At 40.7% G+C, this 25865-nt stretch overlaps 1 protein-coding gene across 2 annotated transcripts in view; it reads right to left on the reverse strand.

The window, feature by feature from the left end:
* The window catches only part of LOC113165211 (septin-7-like), a 37412-nt gene that overhangs the window by 10034 nt on the left and 1513 nt on the right, over positions 1-25865 (reverse strand). The window contains exons 2-6 of one of the 2 annotated variants that reach the window (XM_026364575.1): positions 22909-23005; positions 8348-8454; positions 3237-3337; positions 2993-3127; positions 266-383 (exon numbers count right to left, since the gene is read on the reverse strand). In XM_026364575.1, the coding sequence (XP_026220360.1) occupies positions 266-383; positions 2993-3127; positions 3237-3337; positions 8348-8454; positions 22909-23005 (558 nt within the window). Of the gene's footprint in view, positions 1-265; positions 384-2992; positions 3128-3236; positions 3338-8347; positions 8455-22908; positions 23009-25865 lie in introns of both variants that reach the window. The other variant, XM_026364574.1, reaches the window with a different exon arrangement.

The raw sequence follows: 25865 nt of genomic DNA on the forward strand, positions 1-25865 counted from the left end.
AGTAATTAGAATAAAAGGTACACACACACACACACACACACACACACACACACAACTAATTTCTCTATGTTTGTCAGTGTTTTGCCTGTGATTTGAACTAAGATTATAGGACTAAATCAGTCCAGAACTAAATCAGACTAAACCAGAGATCAGCTCTACGGAGTAAAAACAGTCCTAATGTAATGCTTTACAGGGTTTCCCAAGAGTTAGCACTGTCATTCCAATGCATGTCATTTTTTTGTGACATGTATAACAACACAAATACCTGTTTCTTGAAAAGCTGGCACTCTTCAGGGGTCAGGGTGTCAGCTTTTGCAATAAGAGGGATGACGTTGACTTTGTCATGGAGTCTCTTCATAAACTCTATATCCAGCGGCTTCAGTCTGAAGAGAGACACAGGGGAAGGGATGAGGATACTTAGCAGGTTTATCAATGAAAGAAAGGTATTCACATGTTAATTTTCCACTTTTTCCTTTATTGGTTCATAATGTGCATTTTACAACACTTGGTGTAAACACAATGCTCACTGTGCTTCCTCAGCACGGCGTTTTCCAAAATAAAAGCAGTTCAGTGGGTCACCAGCAGAGGGCCAACTACAACTGTACATGTCATGTACCCTACAGCAAAGACACAACCAGATAACTAAAGAAGAGTGATCTTTGTATTATTCGTTCTTCTAAATAGTAGCTACTGGGGAGATCAGTGAAACCAGTTAAACAGGGATGGTGGTTGGACGATTGTGAGGGCCTGGTGTTCAGATTTAACTGGCTAACAAACAAGTTGGGTCAGCCACTGTGTCTTACGCTGAGCAGACAGTAGGCAGATAAAAGGGCAGGTCAAGTATCTGCTCTTTGCTTAAGTGACAAGAGGAATGCTTTAAAGGAGATCTAGGTCAGAGAGCTGTAATTTTATGATATAACTAGTAACTGCTAGTAAGACTGGTGAGTTTAGATAAGTGGGGATGATGGCTGGACAACCAGGCAGACTGTGGAATTTACTGCAGATTAGCTTAAACAGATTGCATGTAGATATGAGGCTGGGTCTGAATATTTACCCTGTGCCTGGGTGAGGGTAGGACTTTCAAGTGGCTTTATAGTGTGTTTGATCTGGTTAAAATGTATAACATACAGAGGTTTAGAGCAGAGCATGGTGCTGCTTGTCATTTGACTCAATGGATTTGTCAGCACGGTCTGATACTGGGCTTATGCTCACCATACTATTAGCAGATTTAACTGTGTATTGTTGAGCTGATGAGGGACCATTAGTGTAACACCCTCCCAGTGTCACCATGTCTGTCTCAGCAGAGAGCTCTGGTTAGGCATGACGTTGGTAGCTTGTCTGTTACTGTGACCAGGGACGTGACTCTAAGCTGCATAACAGGTAAAACCAAACTCTGTGCAAATGATTACCTGTATCCAACTGTGCTCCGTGAATTGAACTGTGCAAATGTGTGGGTGTGGGTGTGATGGTAAATGATGGAAGCTACTTTTTCCAGGAATATAGAAACACAAAGCAAAACAGCTGCTTACTGGTTAACCTAGTCATCGATGGACACAGAGTGTGTGCGTGCATGAAGTACTTGGTGAGAATGGGGTCAGGTTGGTGTATTATGCAGCATCAGGAGAGCTGAAGTGTGGCCCCAAATAAAACTGGAGTCAGACTGTCTGGTCTGAAAAGAGGATAACTCGAGGACTAGATGAGATACTGTGTGTCAAGGTAGTTCTGTGATCTCAAAATGTTAAGATCTTCTTTCAGTGTTCAATGATAAATCATCTCTGCACAAAGACATTTATCAGACCAGCAGTGAGGGGCTCGCTGTCAGGACATTAACTTTCTTCTACTTTTGGCATCCTGGCCTGCAAAACATTACAGATGAGCTATGCTCAGAAACATGAGCATGCAGTTTACTTTTAATGCAGGATTTATAGGCTTTAATGTTTTCCAGCCAGGCGTCAGTCTCTTCTGGATGCACGAACACAGAAACTGCTATTCAGTAGCTGTTGTTGTGTGAGATGTAAATTCAAAATATATACTTGTAACTTTGAAGGGACCGATAGAGAAATTAACTAATATATTTACACAGACAAGACAGTTTTTAACCTCTTTCAAATATTCCAACTGTGCACTGGCAATTTTATCTGTTGGTCTTATGACTGAAGAAGCATCCACGTCATTACTCAAAGTCAAAATGGCAGTGAAAACCAGACCTGTACTGTTACTTAAAAACACGTGACACAGCAATAATCTGAACTATACACTGAAAAATAAATGTGTTTACATGCTACCATTTGCTAATTTGCACAAATACAGTACATAGCTGAAAGAGATGAAAATAATCTAAGAAATACCTTAATTTATCACTAGGAGCTAATGTGGAGAGGATTTGGCATATTTTAAGTAGAGAGCCACAATGACCACAAAAACAGTACAGAGGTCGCATATATTCAGATTTTTAGAAGATTTCCACCTTCGTGCAATGTTAAACCTCGATCATATGACTCCTCTCTGCAGATGTAGACCCAATCCAGGGCTGATTTAAAATTTAGCCAGCATAAAATCTGAGCCGATTGAGTCCCAGATTTTAAAACTCTGGCTGGTTCTGCATCTGTATTAAAAAACGGGGATTGTTCTATTGACGTCGAGTGAACACACCAACACACACAATCTGAGACACTGCAGGATGAGAGAAGAGTGTGTGTGTCTTCATCTGTGAACTGCTTCAAGCCTCTGTTCTGATTGGCTGATTTGGAGATGGAGAGCAGAACTCTACTGAGCATGTTCAGAACAGTGTTATATAACATTTGTGGGTCACAAACACTGACTAGCAGCCTCCTCTTTAATAGCACAGCCGCACATAAACTATTTCACAGAATCACAGTCTGAGCGTCAGTGAGTGTCAGATTTGTGTTTACAGCTTGTTGTGTTGCCATCAAGTAATTTATAATAAGTGATCCACTTATCTTATTACACTTTTATCTCATGTGGCACCTACCCGTGTCCTGATGGGGCAATAAAGTAAAGGCAGCAGTGGACCCTGTTGTCTGGCATGGATCTGCGGTTCACCCTTGACTCTGCATTCAGGAAGTCCTCAAACTTACTGTCAATGTAGTTGATAACTGGCTGCCAACTGGGGACAAGAAAGGTATGAGGCAGACGAAGAGCAGCAAAACGCTCATCATTTGTCTGATATAAGTCTAATTAATCGTTTATAGATAGAGCAAGATTAAGGGAGTCACCAGTTGCTGTTGTCCACTGCATCTCCAAACCCTGGTGTATCGACGATGGTGAGCGTCAGCTGGACCCCTCCTTCTTTGATCAGCACTTTGGACTGCTCTACCTGAAACACACCAACATTCACACATTCAGCCTGTGTCATACATGAATCCTAGTTGTTAACGTATTATGATGTTTTTGCTAAAGTGAGTAATCAACACTTCAGAATACAAACTGGCAGCATGAATGCACCCACACACTTTGGCCTACATGTAATTCTGCAACACTATCCTTTCCCACTCAGGCTGTTGATGGTACACCGTAGCACTGTAAGTTCACCCACACAGCCTGGGAGATTCGGAGATACCATTATCTGCTGGTTAGATGTGTATGTGAGTAATCATAGTCAGACTCTTTTCCTTCTTCTGTACAGCAATTTTTTAGAAATGGGTATCACTTCCTCAATGTACTATAAGATATTGATCACATCATTAACTGCTATTCAGAATAAAGGGCGTCTTGCAACTGACATAAGAAGGTCATGTTTAACCTCTGCTGCTGCAGTGTGTTGCATTTTATACACATTTTTAGTAGTGCATTGTGTTGTCTGTGTCTGCCAATGTTACAGCAGTGTTTGACAGGGGTTAAAAGAAGTACAGCTGTGAACCATGTAACTGTCGTGGCCACCTAACGTTAATTGAAACAATCAAAATTGAAAAACAAATAGAAATTAAGGAACTAGAAGTATAATATAAGAATAATATTATGTAACTTTGAGCATTATTAATTTGTTATATTACTATTCAGGACTGTGCTTTGAGAGTTACGAGAGAAAGAAATCAAGCTAGAGCCATAACTCCTTCAATTTTGGTATCATGTATTACACCAAGTTTTTCTATAGGTTGTGTGAACTATTCCGTATATTGACTATAATATCAAAAAGTAAAACTACTCCTGTTGAATACCACAGTTTCTCAGTTTTTTGTGGCACACGGTGCTACAGTAGTTCAAGATCCGAGATATAACATTCAGGCACTAACTGGTTTCTGCTTGTGTTTGGAAGACAAAGAGCAGACAAACAAAACCTCTCTCACTGTTCAGTCACATACATTCACATTCAGTCCCATCATTTCCTGCAGCTCCTCTGCTGTTCCTTCGCTTTGCCACATACTTTCACAAGGCCATCTAGTTATTTTAGGATCACCCCTTTAACTCAAACTACAGCCCTCTTGCTCTAACACAAACATTCTTCAGCTTCCACAAACCTTCAGATGATCTGTCTGACTTTACAGCTGAGCAAATATATCAGGCACCGCAGTCATTTGACATATCTGAGCTTAATTGAGCATCCAGCATGTGCGCTGAAGTGTGTGTTTGCACTCCTTAAGTGTTTGTGCATGACATGTCAGCCATTTCAAAACCAAATCTGCTATTTCCACCCTTTCCGTGAAGAAAAACAGATTGGGAGAAAACCTCAAAAATGCTGTCAGTCTCAACACCATCATTTAAAAGAAATCTGATCTGGGGGAATGTGAGGGAGCGACAAAACTTAAGAGATTGTTCTGAAATATAAATACTCTGACCCGTCTCTCCTCCGCAGCCTCAGACCACAGTGACCATGGCAAACACGGTTACACACACTAACTGTTACTTGCAGGAGAGCAATTTTACCCACTTTTTGCTCATATGGTTTACCAGTCTTCATGTGAGCTACAGACTGGGAAGGAGCTTAGAGCAAAATATCTTAATGTTTTCTGTTCCACCAAAACAAACTGAAAAAAAAAAAAAAAAAAAGAACTGTGTACTATGTGGAAATGCAAAAAATACAGTACCATCACTTAACACACTGCATGAGAGTATCGCTATTGTATCATGCTGTAGAAATCAGTCTTGCAGAATTTGCTTGTCACAAAAATATCTTTACATTATTACAGGGAAGTTTTGTTGTGACCTTCTGACTGAACACTGGTGATGTCCTGTATTGAGAAACTCTGTAAAGTTGTGTATAATTTCAAAAGCGATTACAAAATTCTGTTTTTTTACTTTGTTTTTACAAAGGTCTTTTCTCATTTAACAGTTGAAGACAGAATTGACAAATGTTAACTTTTCTCCAAACACTCCAATCATTATCTAAACATCAGTTTATTTTTTTCCTAAGTAACAATAGTCTGACAAGATCATTTTAACTTCAGGTTCACTTAAGCCCCACTAAGCTGAGCAAGGGGGTTGTTTTGTTTTGTAACAATAATTGCCCTAAAGATGTAAAAAATAAGAGTTGAGGTTTAAAAGAAGACTTATAGAGGTTGCTCAGACATTTATTAGGTGACCTTAAAAGACGTCCCTGCTGAAGTTACATTTAGACACTCTACAAAGCTGATGCTAGAGGCACAAGATGACTCATGAGCTGACCCGTGACTTAACTGTCATGACTGTACACAGTTCTGTTTAACTCTATTCTAACCTAATATTTACAATTTGAGGTTTACTGCTTGCTGTAGCTGGAAGCTTTGATATGTTAAAGGGAAAAAATACATTTTCTTACTTATTTCTCAGGGATGTAACAGTTCTGAAACTGAGACTGAGACAGAAACTGCAACGCTGAAATCCATGTCTGTATCCTTAGGGTCTACGAGCAAAATAACTAAGCATATTTTTGTGAAATATTTGAACCTGGATGCTTACTGAAGGAACTACTGGAAGGGCTATTTGTTGCACTACTGTAACTGCTAACTCTGAAAATTCAACAGCGCCTCAACATGACTTCACAGAGACAAACTCTTCAGTCTCAACAACAGGCATCTCAAAAAAAATGTGGACACATAAACCAAAATGAATAGTGCACTTCAGTGTTTTTAATCCAAATGACTGATAGTGGCAAAGTCAATAAAAGGCAGCTGTGTGTGCAGTGGATGTGTGCATGTATGGTAATGTGTGCAGTGAGTACAGTACACAGGCACTACATCCTGGTGTGAAGCAATTTGAAAAATGTTTTTTAAATGTCCATGGGAGAAGTTTTCCTTTTTCTGGTTAGTGGTGTTAGGTTTCATGGGAACATTCTTACCCTGCTACTGACCCACTCAGACCCCAGGGGAAACTCAGGGACTCTCACCCAATTCCCTGTTTTTCTTTTTCACTGCCCTGTCGACTCTCAGTAACCCACCACTCCCTCGGTCTTCAGTTCTGCTCAGCTCCGTCTTTGTCCTCCTCCCCTTTTACAAGGCTTCTGTCACTCTTCTCCTGTAACCTGCATCCTCGTCTCTCTCTTTCATTCACAACCTTTTTCTCTCACCTCATTTTAGTTACACTTTCCTTTTCTACTCTCCCTGCTATTTCCCTGCTCTCGTCCTTTCTCCTTCACCACCCTTCTCCCTTTTTCCAAACTGCCTCTTCTCCCTCCCTCTGTCCTCTGCTCCCCACTGCTGCTCCAGATGCAGCCATCGCTCCTTCTGAGTTTGTCATGACCATAAAAGGACAAAACCAGGCCCTGTGGCCTTGTGTTTCCCTCCAAGTTCCTCCATCGCTCTCTCGTCCTCTACTCAAGAATATTCCTGCTCCCTCTTTCCTTTCTTCGTCATGTGTTTTAGACTTTTACCCTCTGTGACAGCATGATAACTAGGACTGGGCATGGCCACCTATATTTTCCTCTCAATGTAAGTGAAGTACACAAAATCCAGCATCGCAGGTGGCCCAGCCACAGTCCAGACCTCAACCCAATAGAGATGCTTTGGAGTGACTTCAAGAGAGCCGTTCACACCAGGCGTACTAAGAATACGACTTAGCTAAAGCAATTCTGTGAGGAGGAACGGTTCAATAAATACATTATTAAATTCAATTTAAATTAGATTTGTGAAGATCAGTTCCCATTTCATGACCAATTTATGCATTAAACTAGGAAGTAATAAAAGACACACTTTTCCTAGCCATTGTTCAACAATTGATTTGTTTTAGATTAAGCAACTCATTGATCTTAATCTTGAGACAGAGTTTGTAAAAGGATTTGGAGAGTTGGGAATTTGTCATCTTACCTTTAAAGTAAAGAGATAAAATAATAAATAAAGTTATCATCTCTTGATAATGGTTCCCAACCATAGCAGTAAACATTCAATCATATACAGTTGGGGATGGTAAGCAACTACAGTTATCAATGGTAATGGTTAAGAGTTTTCAGCATGAGTGATAAGCAGGCCTCAACACCACCACAAGGTGTTTTCGAATATCTAGATATGAAGAGCTTCTTAACACAGCAGGAATGTCAGACATATTATGAAGACAAAGTGCTCAGAGATCTTGTCTTTTAAGTCATCAAGTCTGACACATGACATTCTGTTATCTGTAGTCACCGCAGGCACAATTCAGACAAAAGAGGGACGTCTGTAGAGCTCTTAGTTTGTCTCATGCACAGAAAAGACACAGTATCTAGGAATGCATGACAGCGAAATGTTTGCTGAAATCTTATAACTGATCATTTGCATGGTTGTGGTTAGGCCTGGGATGGAGTGGTTAAATGAGAGCATAAGTTATGGTGGGTTTAACGCTTTTGCAAGAAGTGGCACATCTGGAAAAAGAGGTCCCTTTTAATCTCAGTGGTAACTGACATGCCTAAGAAAGTGAAAATATCAGCTATCACACACTTGATGATACCAAAGAAAGCCTGTCGGGTTCATCTACTTAAATGTAAGACCTCAGAAGACTTCAATACCACAGAAAAGGCAATTTAGTGGTGGCTTTACAGTCATCAAAGTGACAGTATGAAACTTTGTCATTATGGATTAGTAAGTGTAGATTGTTGAGCAAAATGAAAATCTTATCACTGCAAGGACAGGATGAGTAATTATCAGGCTTATGTCTGCTGAAAAAATGGTTTGAAGGGTCTTCAAAGTGTGTCAGCAAACCTCTCATCTTTGTAGCAACAGTTTATTGTGTGTTTCTCTGACAAATGACTTAAGGTATTTATTGTTGTTGCTAGAATTCAGAGAGTCAGAGAAATCAGATGTCAAACAACATAAAGAAGCTCTTCCACATGAGCATGTAACCTCTGAAAACAGATTCAAATAGGAAACCGGCTATCTCAGGGTAAACCAGAGAGTGATGCCTTACGAGTCCGTAACCAAGCTAAAGATTGAATAGAACTTACTTGTACAGTCTTCTTAATGCGCTGGGAGGGTCCAGGGTAGTCCTTGGAGTACAAGTCAGTCAGGAACAGAGAGTTGATGAGTGTTGACTTTCCAAGACCAGATTCACCTGCGAACACAGATGCAATTTGTACATTAGATATATGCATGCACACACTCAGGTGGCAGTTTATCAGATACACATAGCTCACTGCATTGCAGTCTAATCCAACAGAGCAGCAAGAAGTCCTCCTTCAGGAATGTGACAATGTTCAGTTCAAAAATCCAGCATTGATTATTTTATTATGACAGAGCAAATGTTCATCTATGCTCTGTTCAACTAAAATCTCTCTCTCTCTCTCTCTCTCTCTCTGTCTCACACACACACACGCCATGCACAACAGCATTTGCATTCATTGCACATGCAGAGCCTGGAGGGACAGGGCTGGAGCAGAGAACATAAAGTAGATTCATTGTCTGTGAGGGAATAGGCCAGGAGCTCATCTGCCAGCAAGAAAAGCTTTCAGATAGCAGGCATAAAACATTTCCCCTCCACCTCCACCTCCTGCTCACTTTCTCCTTCACTCCCTATTTATCCTCTTGCTGAATGTTTCCCTTACATATAAATCTCCCTTTCTCTCTTTACTGTGCCAGCTTTCCATTTCCTGCTGCCATACTGATGTTAAGGGCATAGGAGCCACACAAACACACAGTTAACATTTACTTGACAAAGAACAGCCACTCCAAACATACACATGACATAAACTCCCACACACATACAATGCAGCGATTAATAGCTGAGCATGTGGCTCGTGTCTCATGAAAAAGCGTTGGAGGAGTGTTTGGTTGGAAGGATGGAGGGACGTTTGTCCCAGCAAGACCTCTGACTGACTTGTACACGTCACACTGTTTGCAGCCTTTGAAAACCTGGGGCTGCTACTGACAGCAACCCGGGCTGGGTACACTGTAGCTTTAGGGATGTGTGAAGTCAAATACTAAAGTGAAACAAGCAAGAATTTGGGTAAATGGGTAAAATGTGGGTTGAGGAATAACCCAAACATATACTCCATAGTGCACCAGGAATTATCCAGTGCCCCAGCTGTTACACTAGTATCTAAGAGGCTACATAGAGCTACATAACTGTGTAAAGAAATGCTCATCAAAAACTGTTGAATTACCATTAAATAAAGACAAAAATGACATCTTCTGTGTGTCTTTGGTTTTACTTGCAGTTATAAAATGTACAAAACTGTTGATTTTCTGACTCATTAAACCACAATTGATGAATCCGATAAAAAAAAGTAATAAAATGCTTTGGTGCTAAGCTTTCGCATTAGAGCACACATTTCTTCTATCAATCACTTACTGTTTACTTTTCGTTCCACTTACAATTGTTACAATGTCATATGTAATATTTAATCATCTTTTTGTACATGGCTGCATTCAGTCAAGAACTCAAGCTGCTCTCAACAAATAAGAAAAATGTGCATGAAGTTGCCAGGCTTTATTGTTCCTGCCATACAGAAAATCAAACAGTTGTGTGCATCTGTGTGCAGCCTGAAAGCAGAAAGCTGGAGGTTTTCCATTTCAAAATGATGATCAGATGTTGCTCCAGTTTTCTAGACTAATGAGTGGGTTTTCAGATATCTGACAATTGATCCAGTCTAAAGTGCCATATCTAGGGCTTGTTATTAAGCCGCACATATGTATAGAGTTGTTTTACTTTGACATGTATGTCATGTATGTTTTTTTGCTGGCATGAAGTAAAATATTCATTTTCGAAAGCAAATTTGCTGCAAGGTACTGAAAGACTACATAACTGTCTAGCAAATACCAGAAGCTTAATAAAAGAGTTCTAACATTTAAATAGTCAACTAGATTTGCTGTAAAATGTATTTCACGCCATTCCACATATTAATTTTATAGATGGAAATATAGACTGTCTTTTCATTTCCTTGCAGGAACACCTGCTGGGGCGAACAACTGCAGGGAAAACAGTTTCATTCATACTTTCCACAGGGCATCTGTGTATTCCATCAGTCTCTGTTGACGTGGTGTGAAGCCCTGGTGGATTCCAGTCTTTATCCTTTCTTAACCCCTCAGTCTGCCACATGCTTGTGTTTTATCAGTTATGGCTGATATTTAGTCCCTCTGTGAGTTATGAACACACTTTATCTTCATGTCTCCTGCCAGACGACTGCCAACTCAGTTGTTTGATTGACTGTTTGGAGTTAAAGGTCAAGCGAACGCATGCAGAGTCTCATCATATGTTCAAGCTCCCAGTCTTGCACAGGAGGAAAGGTTATCTAAACATAAAGGAGGGGCCAAATGTGTGAGTTTAGTTGTGTGTGCCTGATGTGTGCTGTCAGCTGCTCCTGTTAGGTTTGCTAGGTACTGTAGGTAAGTTGGTGTCACTTCTGATGCTACCTTGACAAAACAAACAGTAGCAAATGAAGTAAAACTAACCTAACAATGACCCCAATCACATGTAAGCTGCAGTTGGATGCTCCAAGTTAGAGCATCAAAAAACTAGTCTACTCCACATTTCAATGCTTTTATGCTTAATAGAGCTAAAAATGGACTGTTGATTTCATTACTGATGATCTGAGTCAGTTAAACATCCATTGATGGAATTCAAATTCAGGATCAGTCATTCTGCTCATACTGCAAACATGTACTTTGTGGAATGTCTTAAAGGGTGGCTCCACCAATTTTCTTACTCTGGTTATAGTATGAGGAGTATGAAAAGTAATGCTAACTTTTGGAAGTCCAGCTCCTTGCAGTTACAGAAATTGAGGTAAACTCCCCTAATTTCCATATGTTAAAATCCTCCAGATAACATCTGTGGAAATCTTTCAGTCAGATTATACCATCTGGTTGCCTAGTATATGGAGTTAAATCCTCCAGATAACATTATATGAACCAGTAAATGGGAAAATATGATATTACCTGGACGAGTTTTAAATTAGAGAGGATTTTTTTTAATAGGTAAGTCAGAGGTAAGTTTAATTGCATTTATTTACTGTACATGTACTTCCCAAGCTAAAACCACTGGAAGTAAAGTACAAATCTCTTAAAGTGGCCTCTAAATTAAATTTAGATAAGGGTCCTATTTTTAGACCAGTTTTAGTTTAGTTTTAGTTCTTAGATTAGGATAAGGCAGCGTTGATGACGAAATGCAAAGTCAGGTGATAATGTATTAACCATAATGCTGATTAAAACGTATTTGCCCAGTTTCCCAGACAACAGCTATGACTAAAGCAAAGACATATTTTCTGTCGTTAAAAATTGAGATACTGACTTTTCATACAGGCAGGCCATCATTCTTTTGCAGAAATCTGTTGTTGAAAGCATATTTGTAGGTAGGCTATAAACAGTGTTTACAGGGTTTTTATTTGACAGCATTAGCTAGTTTGTCAGACTAAATAAGATACCGATTGAGTTTACTAACATCATTTTATTCCACATTATATGTTTGAGGGAATAAGATCATAGCTTCACATGGAAGTCTTCCTGACATTTCTCAGAATGATCTGTCTGAACCTCACTAGGTTACTGGTGCTGTTGCAGTTTCTTTTCCTGACAGCCTCAATATGCCATATTGCTGAACCCGGCTTGTCTGGTGACATTTATAAAAGTCCAGACAGAGGCCTGAAACAACCTAAACATCCTCAGCTGAGCAAACAGCGGATACGGCTCACTTAAGCATCTGACCAAACAACTTAGTAGATCTTCAGGATGCAGCACACTGGAAAAACAGGTTTAACAAACACTGTAATCTCTGGCATAAATGCAGCAGTAAGGAGCTTTAAGTCAGTTTCTAGTCCCTGCATATCATTAGAATGAGAGTAGTAGAATAACTGTGCTGTGCATGTGATTAATAGTGAACTGAATCTGAGAAATTTAAGAGACAAATTAAACGTTAGTTTGTGTGACAGTGATGTCTACAGTGTGATGGATGCTTCAGTCAGTAGCTTCAACCCCCCAAGGGCAGGTCCGTCCCAATTAGCCTCCATCTTTCAGCTTTAATTAAATATCGGTTCCACATGACGAGTGGAAGTGCAGTGCCAGCTCTCTGTAAATAGACTATTAACCTAAACGTCAGTGATGAATGGCCGACCCTTCCAACTGATCTCTGTGCTGGCTCTCTTTAGTGTGCCAACACTCCATCTCTCTATAGTTCTGTCTCTGTCGTCCAATTTCACCTCCTTGTCCCTGCTTTCAATAAAGGTTACTATTATCCTCCACATTAACAGTGGATACTTTTTGATTCATTATTCATTAATTTATTGAAAAGATTGTTTTGTTTCTTTGTGCTTATTCAAATGTATGACATCATCACTTGATTGCATTTTGACAAACTGATGACCCTATAGATTCATTTACAATCTATTTGCACCATATGTGGGTAAGATGTATTTTAAAAAGTGTTTCATTCCAAGGGGTTTGAATGCTCCTTTTCGTTAATCTGATGGCACTTGAATGTGTTGGCTTCATGTCTGAATGAGCATCCTGCTCACTTCTCTGTAAAAGTCCCAACAGCAACATTTACCTGCCACTTTCAACACAAGTCTGAACTGCATACAGTCACATTACAGGATAAAAACCGCGTAAAACTAAAGCGAAGCATAGATCAGGCCACATGTTTTCCCTGTGCCTGCATGGGTTCTGTCTGGTACTATGGCTTCCCCCCACCATCCAAGGACATGCACATTGGTCTGATTGGTCACTCTAAATTGCCCATAGCTGTAAATGTGAGTGTGAATGGTTGCTTGTCTCTGTATGTCAAGCCCTGTGATAGACTGGCGACCTGTCCAGGTTGTACCCTGTATCTTGCCCAATGACAGCTGGGATAGGCTAAGCTAACAAGGCAAAGCTAACAACATATACATGTACAGGAAATACATGTTAATAATGGAAAAATAATAATAATAAATAAGAAAGAGCCCTAAGGGAAGCTGGTGGTATGCAGCAACAGCATTGGACCATATCATACCATTAGTATGTCTGGATGATGCTGTGAGGAACATTGACGTAGAAATGACCAATGTCAGACAGACAGAAACTATTTTTAACATACTGATGAAAGCAGCAATGCTACATGTCTCATGTCTGAAAGGGGCTTTGTTTAACCTAAGCAAATGCAATGCAAATGTGAGGCTGGGCCATTCGACCTACTATCTGCTCTTTGTTTTGGTAACAATAGCATTCGCCACAGCAGATTAGCCTCACCTGGATACAATGTAGATATGAGGCTGGCTCAAGTTGCAGATTATTTACTCTTTTGCTTGGATGAGGGTAGAAAGCAGCTTAACCTGTTAGGTCAGGCAGGTTAGGGCTAGAGAGTGGTGTCACCTATCATGAGGACCATTGAAGACATGTGGCCTGATACCTCTCTGTAGGGCTGAATGAACATGGAATTAGTTGTTTCTTTTCCCCCCCACTAGATTTTACCTAATAATACTGTATGTCCAATGTTGAGACAATGGTCTACATATTGCATCTCACTAACATTTTAGTGAAACTGGATTAAAGTCTCCACTGTGCTGAATGGAAGCTGAGGGAACAAGACTTACTGCTGAATTAAATAGAACCGCATGAAAAGCAGGATTTAACAGCTGGGGAGCAAATGTCAGGAAGCAAACAGTAAGCAGGTTTAAATACCTGACATTGTTTGAAGGCTAGTTGTAGTGTAAATTATTCTGAGGTACCTCCTGCAAACATGAGATGAACTACAGTACAGGGTTTCAGCTACTACTACTTTTTATTATTATTATTATTATTCTTTAACAATTAGTCCAAACCCAAAGATATTTAATGTATATATGTAAATTATTAAAATACCTGCTCATTAATTCTGCCAATAGACTGTTCTAGCTCTATCTGGGTCAATACACCTTTATTCAAACCTGGTATACCTGGAATCTGGTCAGTAGCACAGCAGTGTTGCGGGATAAATGCACTTATTTAAAACTGTATTAGAATATTAAATATGAATTTGATTAAAGAGTTGTAAGCAGGACTGTCAGAGACATAAAAACAAACAAATAGAGTGGGTTTCCCACAGGATTCCTGACATTCCTCACTCTCTCTCTCTCTCATTCTGTCTCTCTTAGCCCTGAGGCAGCAGCTGGCCCTCCCTATGCATCCTGATAGATCTACTAACTATCACACACACAAACAAACACACAAACACACACACACACACACACACTCACACACCTAACAGACATGTGAGAGGCTTGAACTAGAAAGTGTGAAATTAGACATCTAGGGAACATAAAGGAGAGAACTGACAGACTGTGAATGTGAGGGAAGTTGTGTTTGCTGAACAACAGACTGTTTAGAAAGATAATTCTCCATTGTTGAGGCTAAATGGTACTGGCAGAAACAGGGCAGAGGTCAGTTTTTTGGCAAAGATAAGGATCTGCGAGTCCAGCAGAGTCTATGAAAGAATCAGGAATCCAAACTAAACTGTGTCAGCACTCCGGTCTGACAGCAGTGGTCCACATGGGCTGGCTACAGGAGACTAGGAGGGACACAACCCACTTTCTGGGGTTGTTTTAAATTAGAAAGTAAGTGTTCTGCTGTGATCCACTGAGCCGGAGACTAAATCTGACAGAACTGGCACGTGCTGGGTCACGGCAGACATGTGCATCTCAAAATAGAGATGCAGAGAATGGGAGCAGTGTGGAGAGAAAGGATGAGAGAGGAGAGGGAGAGTTTCGCCTACAGTGATTTTGACAGAGCACGCATTAACGTGCATGTGTGTCCCCATCCACACACCAACATGCATGCTGATGGTAGCCTCTGCCTAGTGTAGTGCCCAGAGGTGATGATGAGTCTTTGTAGTAAGTAAATCTGTAAACAGGCTGCTATCCAGCAGCACTGACGAAGGCTGTCCGGCTCTGACATGGACAGATTTATTCACACTTGACTGGCCACTGATCTAAGACAGAGATCAGGCTGGATAATACAGAATCTGAGACTGTGACATCATTGTGTTATTTTCATATGGCCTTTAGAGAGCAGAAAGTTGTTATTTTTGGAGACTTTTCTCAGAACATGTTTCAGTGTTCTCCATAATGACTACTGAGCAGACAAAGTAAAACCAATGGAATTTGTGAGGTTTCCTGTTAATCCAGGACCTTTCTGATGATAAAAACAATAACACAAAGACGCAAAATTAACTGGACAAATGTATTATTGTATGTTAGGAAGCGCAAGAATCCATGGTATGTTCCTGGCTGTATCTCTTTAAGCAGCAGTGTAACCACCAGTTTTAGAGTTTGATGTCTCTATCCTTTAGTTTGTTGTTTTTATCGTTCTGCAAGGACACAAGTACCAACTTGTTGTTCTTGGACACTCCTGGACTATTGCAGCTGCAAAAGAGCCACCAGCGATCCCTCAGGCCATGAAGCATGGCTGTGTGTAAGTCATAATGTATTATACAGGGTGTGAATGTCTGTTTACAATAGTCCATTCACCCATTCATTCATTTATTTTCAGCTGCTTTCAAGGGTCACTGTAGCTTATATTTCCTTTTCCTTAGGTACATTACCCAACATCTCTAGAGGGATCCTCAGACATTCCTAGGCCACATGGGACATTCACTCAGTTTGTCCAACTGACTCTGGAATGAAGATGATCCTGACTGGCTGTCGCACAATGGTGTGAAGTGCGTCAGAGCATATTTCCATATTCTTGAGTGCTCTGTGGGGGATATAATGTGGCAAATCTGTGTGAATTTCATTTCAATATTTAATATTTTTTTTAAAAAGAGATAGAATTTATAAACTTTATAGCACAGGAGAGCTCTCAACACCATTTTAATCCATGCAGATGAATTTTTCTTGATTTTCACAATACCAGATCTTTTCTTTGACTGTTCTCTCTATTTTTAAACAGCAGAAACGCACAGGTGTTGGTAATAACATCAAAGACAGCTCTGTTCCACTGAAGTGTCCCAGTTCCCCAGCCAATAAGCCAGACTACAAGGACTCTGGTTATGTTTTTCCTACAATGATGTGCCAAAATACTCGGCACCTGTACCTCACAAAGAGCCAATTTGGGTTTGAAATGTTGTTTCCATACGTAATAAAATAGGGACAGTCAAGAGTCTCCTCCTGAGGACACTGGAAACTGGTCTGATCAGCACCATATGACAGCTAGAAATGGGCGTATGCAGTTTGACAGAACTGAAATTGTAAATGAGGAATTACAGTCTGCTGCCATTTGCCACATGACAGTAAGTTTGACTGGGGCTGGTGTGTTTGAGAGCTCCACCAGTTCCTGTGCCACGGCAACAACTACAGCTTGTTCATTTCTTTGTAACATATCGCTTTGATTGGGGAAACAGTGACAGTAACTGTGTCAGGATGAAATCCATCAACTTGAATCTTTGTGATGTCTTGTGATGTGTGAGATGGAAGCAAGAGAAGGAAAAAGGACGAGATACGTTTTTAAGCAACACGTTAAAACAGAGAATGTGTGCGCTTGGTGTTTATTAACGCATCTGGTTAAGCCAGCAGATTATACCAGCGTGTTCCTACACTCACTCCCTTCTGCAAGGTCAGTAGGCAAGACGGTCAACCCTAAGCCTGTCAGACCGACTTATCTGGACACACACGCTGCACAATGTTATTACACATGCACACATACATAGCTCACAAGCTTAGAGACGTACAATGGCAACAAGAGAGACAGCAGGACAGACAGGCCTTTCAATCTCACACAGATAAGTGAGACAGATAAACAGATCTGACCTAGTAGGCAGACTACTACTGCACCGTGGTTGCTTCTTTCACAGGCCTGCACCAGTCAATGAAGACCCCATTGTCATTATTGGCTCCAACTACAGTGAAGAGCTGGTCAAGAATGTGAACACTGTCAAGAATGTAAAAATAAATACATCTGATGCATTAAAAAAGAGTTTTCAGTTTGTTTATCTAGTACATCTGGCGAACTTGGTGTGTGAACATTCAGCACAGGCTCAAATGTTTGGTCTGCACAAAGATTGGATTCACGCCCATACCCTTGTGAACCCTAGGTGGAGGTTAAACGTCCAAAAACATGGTTGACCTACACAGTCCCCGAATTCTTCACAACACAACAACACAGATGAACTACATTCTTTATGTTTCCTTAATGCCTCACCCATGCTCATGCTACGCCATTTATATAAACGAAACATAAAGTCTGCAGACAAAGCAACTCATTTCCAGGGTATTGTAACGATTGATGCTTCAGGGATTCACTATCAATATGTGAGAGGTAGGATGCAGGTGGCAGTGAGATAGTTGTAATGGGGGAAGCTACAGTTCCTAAACAAGACCGTGGACGCCTATGTCATGTTTTTGGCCTTAGTTTCGGGTCCATTACATCCCTATTCCTTCCTCTCTAACGCGGTGTCCCACAGGCAATCTAAAGCTCTGCTGGCAAGGTCAGATTCATAAAAAGTTTTGATGCTCTCTGCCTGAGTGCCTTTGAGAAAGCAGAGGTAGGGGCTTGTACTGGCCTTGTAACACATGAAGCAGCATGAAACAGGCATTACTTCCCCTCTCTTCCCAGCTCTTCTCAGTGGTGATCTGACTCTCAGCTCTGTTCAACTCTCTGCACTGGCGCTGGATCTGGCCGATCTTTCCAGGAGTTTCTATTTATTCTGCCAGTTGGACAAAGGATCAGGAAGCAGCTTTTTCCCCCTCGGGGAGAGGAGGATTGAGAGGAAAAAGACAGAGGAGAAAAAGAAAAGAGATGCTAAAGAAGAAGAAGAAAAAAAACACTAAAAGAGCAGCTTCTGGTGGCGTTCTTTCTCAGGGAGTGACCAACTGACAGCAGAACAAGCAGAGCTGCTTCCTGGCATGACAAGCACCTAGTGTGGACCACTGTGGTCATAATAACATCACTGTGACTGCCATTCCAATAGATTGAATACTGTATATAAAACCAAAAATGACTACTACTACTACTACTACTACTGCATACGACACAATCGACTCTTGAACAGGGGATACATTTTGGTGGTGGTGAAAATGAACAAGCTTAGCATAATTCTAATGAGAAAAGGGTAAGTCTATTCATCTAGAGACACAATGATTAGCTAATCCATGTCTGATGTCAGACCTAAGACGTGTGGTCTATCAGCCATATTTTTCAGCTGTCCATCTCACTTACTTCTGACACAACAGATATGCTTCTATTTTTATCAATCCAGCTGTCTGAACAGCTGGGGTGATTGTGTGCCAAAAGATAGGAGACCTACCATCCACAAAGTATTCACATATTTTGTTATGTTACAGCCTGTTCCAAAATGAATTTAATTCATTATTTTCCTCAAAATTCTACAAACGATGCCCCATAATGACAATGTGAAATCTTTTGCAAATTTATTAGAAATAAAAACCATCACATATACATGAGTATTCACAACCTTTACTCAAGTCAACTCAAGTCGGTTCACAGCCGTTTTCAGATCTCTCCAGAGATGTTCAATCGATTCCAAATCTGGGATGTGGCTGGGAAACTCAAGAACATTCACAGAGTTCACTGTAGCCACTCCTTTGTTATCTTAGCTGTGTGCTTAGGGACGTTGTCCTCTTGAAAGATAAATTGTCGCCCCAGTCTGAGGTCCAGGTCTGTGGCTTGATTCCGACTAGTCTCCCAGTTCCTGCTGCTGAAAAACATCACCACAGTATGATGCTGCGACCACCATGGTTCACTGTTGGGATGGCATTCAAGATTCCAAAAACTTTATTAATCCCAAAGGGAAATTATTTTGCCTTGTTACAATTATTCTCAACTTAGACAGAAAAAAAGGGAACCACAACCAGAAAGGAACCACAGCAAAACAAATACAGAAAACCCAGTATCAGTTTGGCCAGGTGGCACACTCTTGGAAGAGTGCTAGTGGTTCCAAACCTCTTTTATTTACAGATGATGGAGGTCACTGTGCTCATTGGAACCTTCAATGCTGCAGACATATTTTTCTCTACTGTGCCCTTCCCCACATCTGTGCCTCAATACAATCCTGTCTCGTAGGTCTACAGCCAATTCTTTGGACTTCATGGCTTGGTGACATGCACTGGTAACTGCGAGACCTTATATTCACAGGCGTATGCCTTTCCAAATCATGCACAATGAACTGAATTTCCCACAGGCAGACATCTCAAGGATGATCAGTGGAAACAGGATTGGAGGGAATTTGATATTTATAGTCTATATTACAAATTAGATATCAACATCTCTTGACCTTGAAAAGGTGATGCTATGTTCTTAATAATATCCATTTTACCTGTGCATTTTAATCCTACAAAAATGTCCCTTCACTGCCTGCACTGTTGAATGTGAATATGATACAGTACCTGCAGGCGTCAGCCCAGTCCTCTCATGTTCCACCATCTGTCTGTTACAAAACTGCAGTGGAACAATACTGGGCCTCTGGGCTGAGCCGAGCTTTCACAAGTCACTACAAAGCCAAGTACAGCAGTACTAAAGCCAGCCTTCAGTCTTTAACTGTCTGCAGTATGGAGACACATACACAGTTTGAACGAGCTGTGTATGCTTACTGTCCTGTTAGTGACAGGGCTTGCAGACATTTAGCAAGTTTACTAGCTCAGTTTTCATTTATCAAGAGGAAATATAGAGAGATTTTGGAGTCCTTCCTCTGATCATCCTCTGTAGAACTGTACATTGTGTTGAGCTGTAAACACTATGCTATGCTTCTTGAATCTGTCATGTGAGAAATTTAGATCAGTATGCAGCGTAGAGATCCAAAAAAGCTGGGGAGACAGAGAGAGGGATCCATGTGTAAGAGGACTAAAAACAACATCTGATTGATTGTGGTTCTCTTTGGTTATCTCCCAAGCCATCAATCTGTGGTTCTTCTTGTCTTTGTCTCCATCCTGCTACTCTTCTAAAGTGGCTGTTTACTAAACAGGAAGCTAAAACCCCAGGCTGCCATAATAAAGATTGTGGGGCATGTGTGAGTGTAAATATCTTTCTCCTCTCACTGAACTGATCAGGGTCTCCACATGACACAAGCAGCTACATCTTTGACCTTTCAAAACATTTAATATCCTTCTTCTCCATTTCCCTTAATAGTCCTTCCCTGCTGCACTAGGATTGACTAATACAAACAAAGAGGTAATTTGCAGTAAAATGGGTAACTCCAAGAATTAATGCCTTGTGTTTGATTGACAAAGACTGACAAAGCCTCATATCCATTTTTTGTACAAATGTTGTAGAAATACCAAAGACTGTGCATTTTGTCTGTCTTCACTTAACATAAAGCATACTAGCAACTTGGGGAAAACATTTCCCAACTACAGTGCCTATAAAAAGTCTTCACCCCTTTGGATGTTTCATCTTTTTATTGACAAAAATCAGTCATGATCAATAAAAGTTGGCAACTTTGACAAAAAAAAATCTGAAAAATACCTCAAAACAGGTTTCTACAAAGTAATGTCACTGAAACAAAAATATGAAAGGTGAAATCATTGTTTACATTAATATTCACCCCCTTCAGGTCAGTATTTAGTAGATGCACCTTTGGCTGCTATCACAGCATGGAGTCTGTGTGGACAGGTCTCCATTAGGCTTGTACATCTGGACACTGGAATTTTACACCATTTTTCTTTGTTTTTTTGCAAAACTGCTCAAGCTCTGTCAGGTTGCATGGGGATTGGGTGTGAACAGCCCTTTTCAAGTCCATCCACAAATACTCTATTGGATTGAGGTCTGGGCTTTGACTTCACCACTCCAAAACATTCACCTTGTTGTCAGTAAACCATGTCTGTGTAGCTTTCTCTGTATGCTTCAGGTCATTGTCTTGCTGGAAAACAAATCTTCTCCCAAGCCATAGTTGTCTTGCCAACTGAATAAGATTATCCTCCAGGATTGTCCTAAAGTTGCCACATTCATCTTACCCTCTACCTTAAAAAGCCTTCCAGAGCCAGCTGCCGAGAAGCATCCTCACAGCATGATGCTACCACCACCGTGTTTCACAGTGGGGATGGTGTGTTAGTGGGGATGTGCAGTGTTTGGTGTGCACCAAACATAGCGTCTTGTCTGATGTCCAAAAAGACCCATTTTGGTCTCATCAGACAAAAGAACCCTCTTCCACTTGGACATAGATGCCCTCACTGGTGAAGAACCTGAACAACAGTTGTTATATATACAGTCACTTCTATCTCAGTTGCTGAAGCTTGTAACTCCCTCAGTCATGGGTGTATAAGTGGCCTCTCTCATTAGTCTCCTTCTTGCATGGTCATTCAGTTTGTGTAGACAGCCTGTTCAGGCAGATTTAGACATGTGCCATATTTCTTCCATTTCTTGATGATGGATTTCACTGAACTCCGGGGGATGTTCAGTGTCTTGGAGATTTTTTTTGTATCCATTCCCAGACTTATGCTTTTCAATGAGCTGCTCTCTGAGTTGCTTGGAGTGTTCTTTTGTCTTCATGGTGTAATGGTATCCAGGAATCTTGATTAACCAGTGACCAGTAACCAGTGTAACTAACCATGGTGACACAGATTGGAAAGTCACACCCGTGTTTATGCAGGTCTTCAACCTTGTTTTTTATCCCCACCCTGTTAAGACCACTGACATCAGGTTTGAGGAACCAGAAATGCTAAAATACTACTCCTGGAGATGTAGACCCAAATATGACAATCATTCCCTGACGCTGCCAGTGGCAGGAGTATGTACAAAGCTACAATTTCATATAAATGCAATAGACTGGTGTAACAGTAGAAGTACAATTTCAGTTCAACTTGATAAAATATAAGATTTGTTATTTCAATTAGTCACAACAATCTGTACTGAATACGCAATGCACACGTAGCCTATATTTAGTGTGCAGATGTAATCTAGATAAGATATGTTTGACAGCTGACAACCTCAACAGGACTTCCTTTGCACAATCCATATCTGCTCATTACAGGGCCCTTTCACACAGAGCATGGTTCAATATGCCATTACAACACAGCTATGTGTTATGTGTGTGTGTCACATACACACTGCCAAAACCATGGTTCCTGTCCACTCCCTTCCTCTGTAATGCCGTTAGCCATATTTTGCATCCAAGTTTATTCATACTTGAATAGACATCCTGCTGCTTGCTTTCCAAATCAAATCATCCAAAACACAGATGTGTCGTCGTGCATCCTGGGGCTCCAGAGAGCAAACTCCCCTGGGAAACTGTGGAAATCCAGTTTTTCCAAGAAATATTTTCACATACACACATTCTTAGTCACTGAACAACACTGTACTGTAATTTTAAACATGGCACCTGCACTCTGCAGAAACTGCTTTTTAGGCTGTCAACTTGTCACCCTGAGCTGCTGAGATGCTGGATGCCACACGTGCTTTACCTCCCTTCAACCTGCCCCCATGACCCACATATGCACAAAAATAAAAACACACTCAGACACAGACAAATGGGCAGGTGTGCACACATACTGTAGGTGTAGGTATGGCTTTCATGTGCGCACGCACCTATATATGCACACATGCACACATATGAACAGAAGCAAACACCCAATCACGGCATCTGCATTTAGATCTTTTGTAAATTTTGTCAACTTACCTACAACCATTAATGTAAATTCGAAACCTCTTTTGACTGACTTCCGATACACCTGGTTGGGGAGATTGGCAAAGCCCACGTAACCCTCCAGGTTCCGCTGCTGAGGAAAAACACACACAGGCAAACAGCACTGTTATAGCAGAAATTACACAACATGAACTCTCATAAAATTTAAATGTGCAGCATTAAAATTTAATCATGCAAGTTTGGCAAGAAATAAGCCTTTTTAACACAAAAAAGCATATAAACACACATAAACTCTGTTGTGTGTGTGTGTAAACAAACACACAGGTATTCATAGTAACAGAGTCACACAGTCATTATGTGTGCACAAAGTGACAAAAAAACTTGTTTTCTGTGAACCTGCAATTAGCATTTCTGTGTCCTGCAGCGACAGAGGCCCTTTGAAGTGAAATGCAGCTGGGATAAATACAAGAACGGAAAAAGGCTGTTGTAAAGGGGACAGGGGTGAAGGGAGGTAGACTCACATAGAAAAATAACAGACCTTTGCCAGGGAGCTTGGAAAGAGGAAGTGGAGTAAAACTGCCAGAGTCCATCACATGAGTACTGAACGTTTAACCCAATTAGAATCTAGATACCTGACAAGATCCATCAATACCCAAAGGTTTGAGTTGGATTTAGACAGAAATTCTGAAATCATGTTAGGGTTTAATAGACTAAACAAATAGACTATTTGAATTTTAAATAGACTACAACAAAACAGATAAATAGATGCCGGGAGCACTCAGTGTCTGCCTCATTTAATTAGAGAATGACGCAGGTCTTCCTTAGAGTAAGGACCATACAAAAAAGGCACTGCACAAACTCAACTGCATTGGGCTCAGGTCGGGTTCATACATGACATACAATACACCTGGATGTTTAAGTCGGGTTAAGCCACCACACTTTCAGGCTCAAGTCGGGCTTGGATAGAAAAATGTGTCCCAATCCATACATAACATCCATAAAAATCAACAAATCAATCAATTCAATTCCAAAGCAGAAAAGCAAAGAAACAAAGCTGAGTAGATAAGGTCTTAAACCAGGTTGACGCAAACAAACAACCAAATCCAGCCCCTACGTGTTGAATAGTGTCCACTATGTTCCCCATGTAGGACATGGTTGTGGTGAACGCCGTCAACCTCAGTCCAGGCTTTATCCGGGCTGCTCTCTCTTTACCACCGAGGTATCGCTTCCTGTCATCCTCCCATTACCGTCTCCACCCTGCGCCTCTCTCAATCTTCCAATCTGCTGTCAGAAAACAACCCTCCCAACTGTCCCCACTGACCCTCCAATCACTGGGTGCTGTGCTGCACGCTACATGAGGCAAACACAATTGATCACTGGTCTCCCAGGCTCTATCATGCATGACACTAAAGATCTGCTGGGGTTTAAAGCTACCTACCAAATCAGAGTCCTGCATGAAGACACAGAATGAGCTTGTCCATGACTGAATGATTTGTCTTGTCAACTTGTCAACAATAACCATGAAAAAAACTTTTTGATAGTTCATTAATCTTTAAAAGCATTTGCAAAATGCCACATTTTATTTACTATAATTTACCCAACAGTATTTGCACTGCAAAGAGTTTAAGTCTACATGCAAATCTGTATTTAATCAATTTCTGCAGATAAACCTTAAATATTGTGTGATCAGCTGCTAAAACGACTGAAAAGCAGAACTCAGAAAGATAGTAAAAAGGCAAGTAAAAGCCAGCCATAACAGCACTGATTCATACTGAACTCCTTCCTGTTCTGGCTTCATTTGATGGAGGAAAAATTTTGATAAAAAAAAAAAAAAAATCTGTTAACTAGGTAAATACATTGATAGTAATTCAGTAGTACTTATTCTTCTACTGCCGGCTTCCATTTGATTTCTCGCTAGTTGTCTAGCATGTATGTCATAATATTCACTATCAGTATCTATTTGAATTAAGTTGTATATAAAATTTAGCTTAACTACTCTTTTAATGCCTTTGTGTAACACTGTATGTTTCCAGCCAAGGAAATCACAAAGCATGAATTCTTGTATTATCATTGAGTCAATCTGCCTTATTCCCATTTGTTTTATAGACTCGCTGAGTCTAAGTGCTCATAGATAACAGAAGATGGTCATAAGTATGAGACACTTTATAACCATGTACAAAAAGGGGGTGAGTACCTGTGGAGGATGTACACCCTTTCAAAAGATGAAAGACAGGTATATATGGTGTTTATTCCATGCACCCCTGTCCCATGTGATATTCAGAAAACTGGAGATTAAACACCAACCAACTGTGGAAGCTACAACCAATTCACCACATCAATACACTGATGCACAAAGCTCGTCAGCAGGAGTAACTACTCTGAACAAGCCTGAAGCACTTTCCATCCATGTTTGATCCACCCACGTTTAAGTTTTGTACGCATGTTACATAAGGTTCCACTCTGATGGTCTCTCCATTTCCCTTTACCAGCACCGTGGACAGCACAGGTAGTGCAACACGTTGTTTTGGTCATTTTGCTATGGGGAAGGCTGCCAGCCATTAGCTGAAGATGCTCTGTGAGTGTGTGTAAATTGAAATCCTCTTATTTAAAGAGATCCTGTGTGTGTGTGGCACACAATGGAGCATACAATGAGCTAGACACATCACATTTCCAACTTAACTGTATCCTTTTTAGTATCACTGTAAAAACACATGGTACGAGAGAGCGGTCGTGTTTTGACTGATATGATCCTTCATCATAAAAAGGCGAAGAAACACAGACAGGGGACTTAAAAAGGGGAAGTATTGGGAGGGAGAGGGGAATGAAAAGGCTGGCCAGCCCATAGCATTCATGCTAACCCCTCCCCCCCCAGTGCACCCAGTGGCGATAGTAGCTGCCTGGTTCACTGACATCATCTGCATTGCCAAGTCCACCCCCTTAATGTGTTCAGCAGCTGATGCTGGGGCCCTCTCACATCATTCCTTTCTTTC

This window comes from Anabas testudineus, chromosome 6, assembly GCF_900324465.2.
Source record: "Anabas testudineus chromosome 6, fAnaTes1.2, whole genome shotgun sequence".
Lineage (NCBI taxonomy): Eukaryota > Metazoa > Chordata > Actinopteri > Anabantiformes > Anabantidae > Anabas > Anabas testudineus.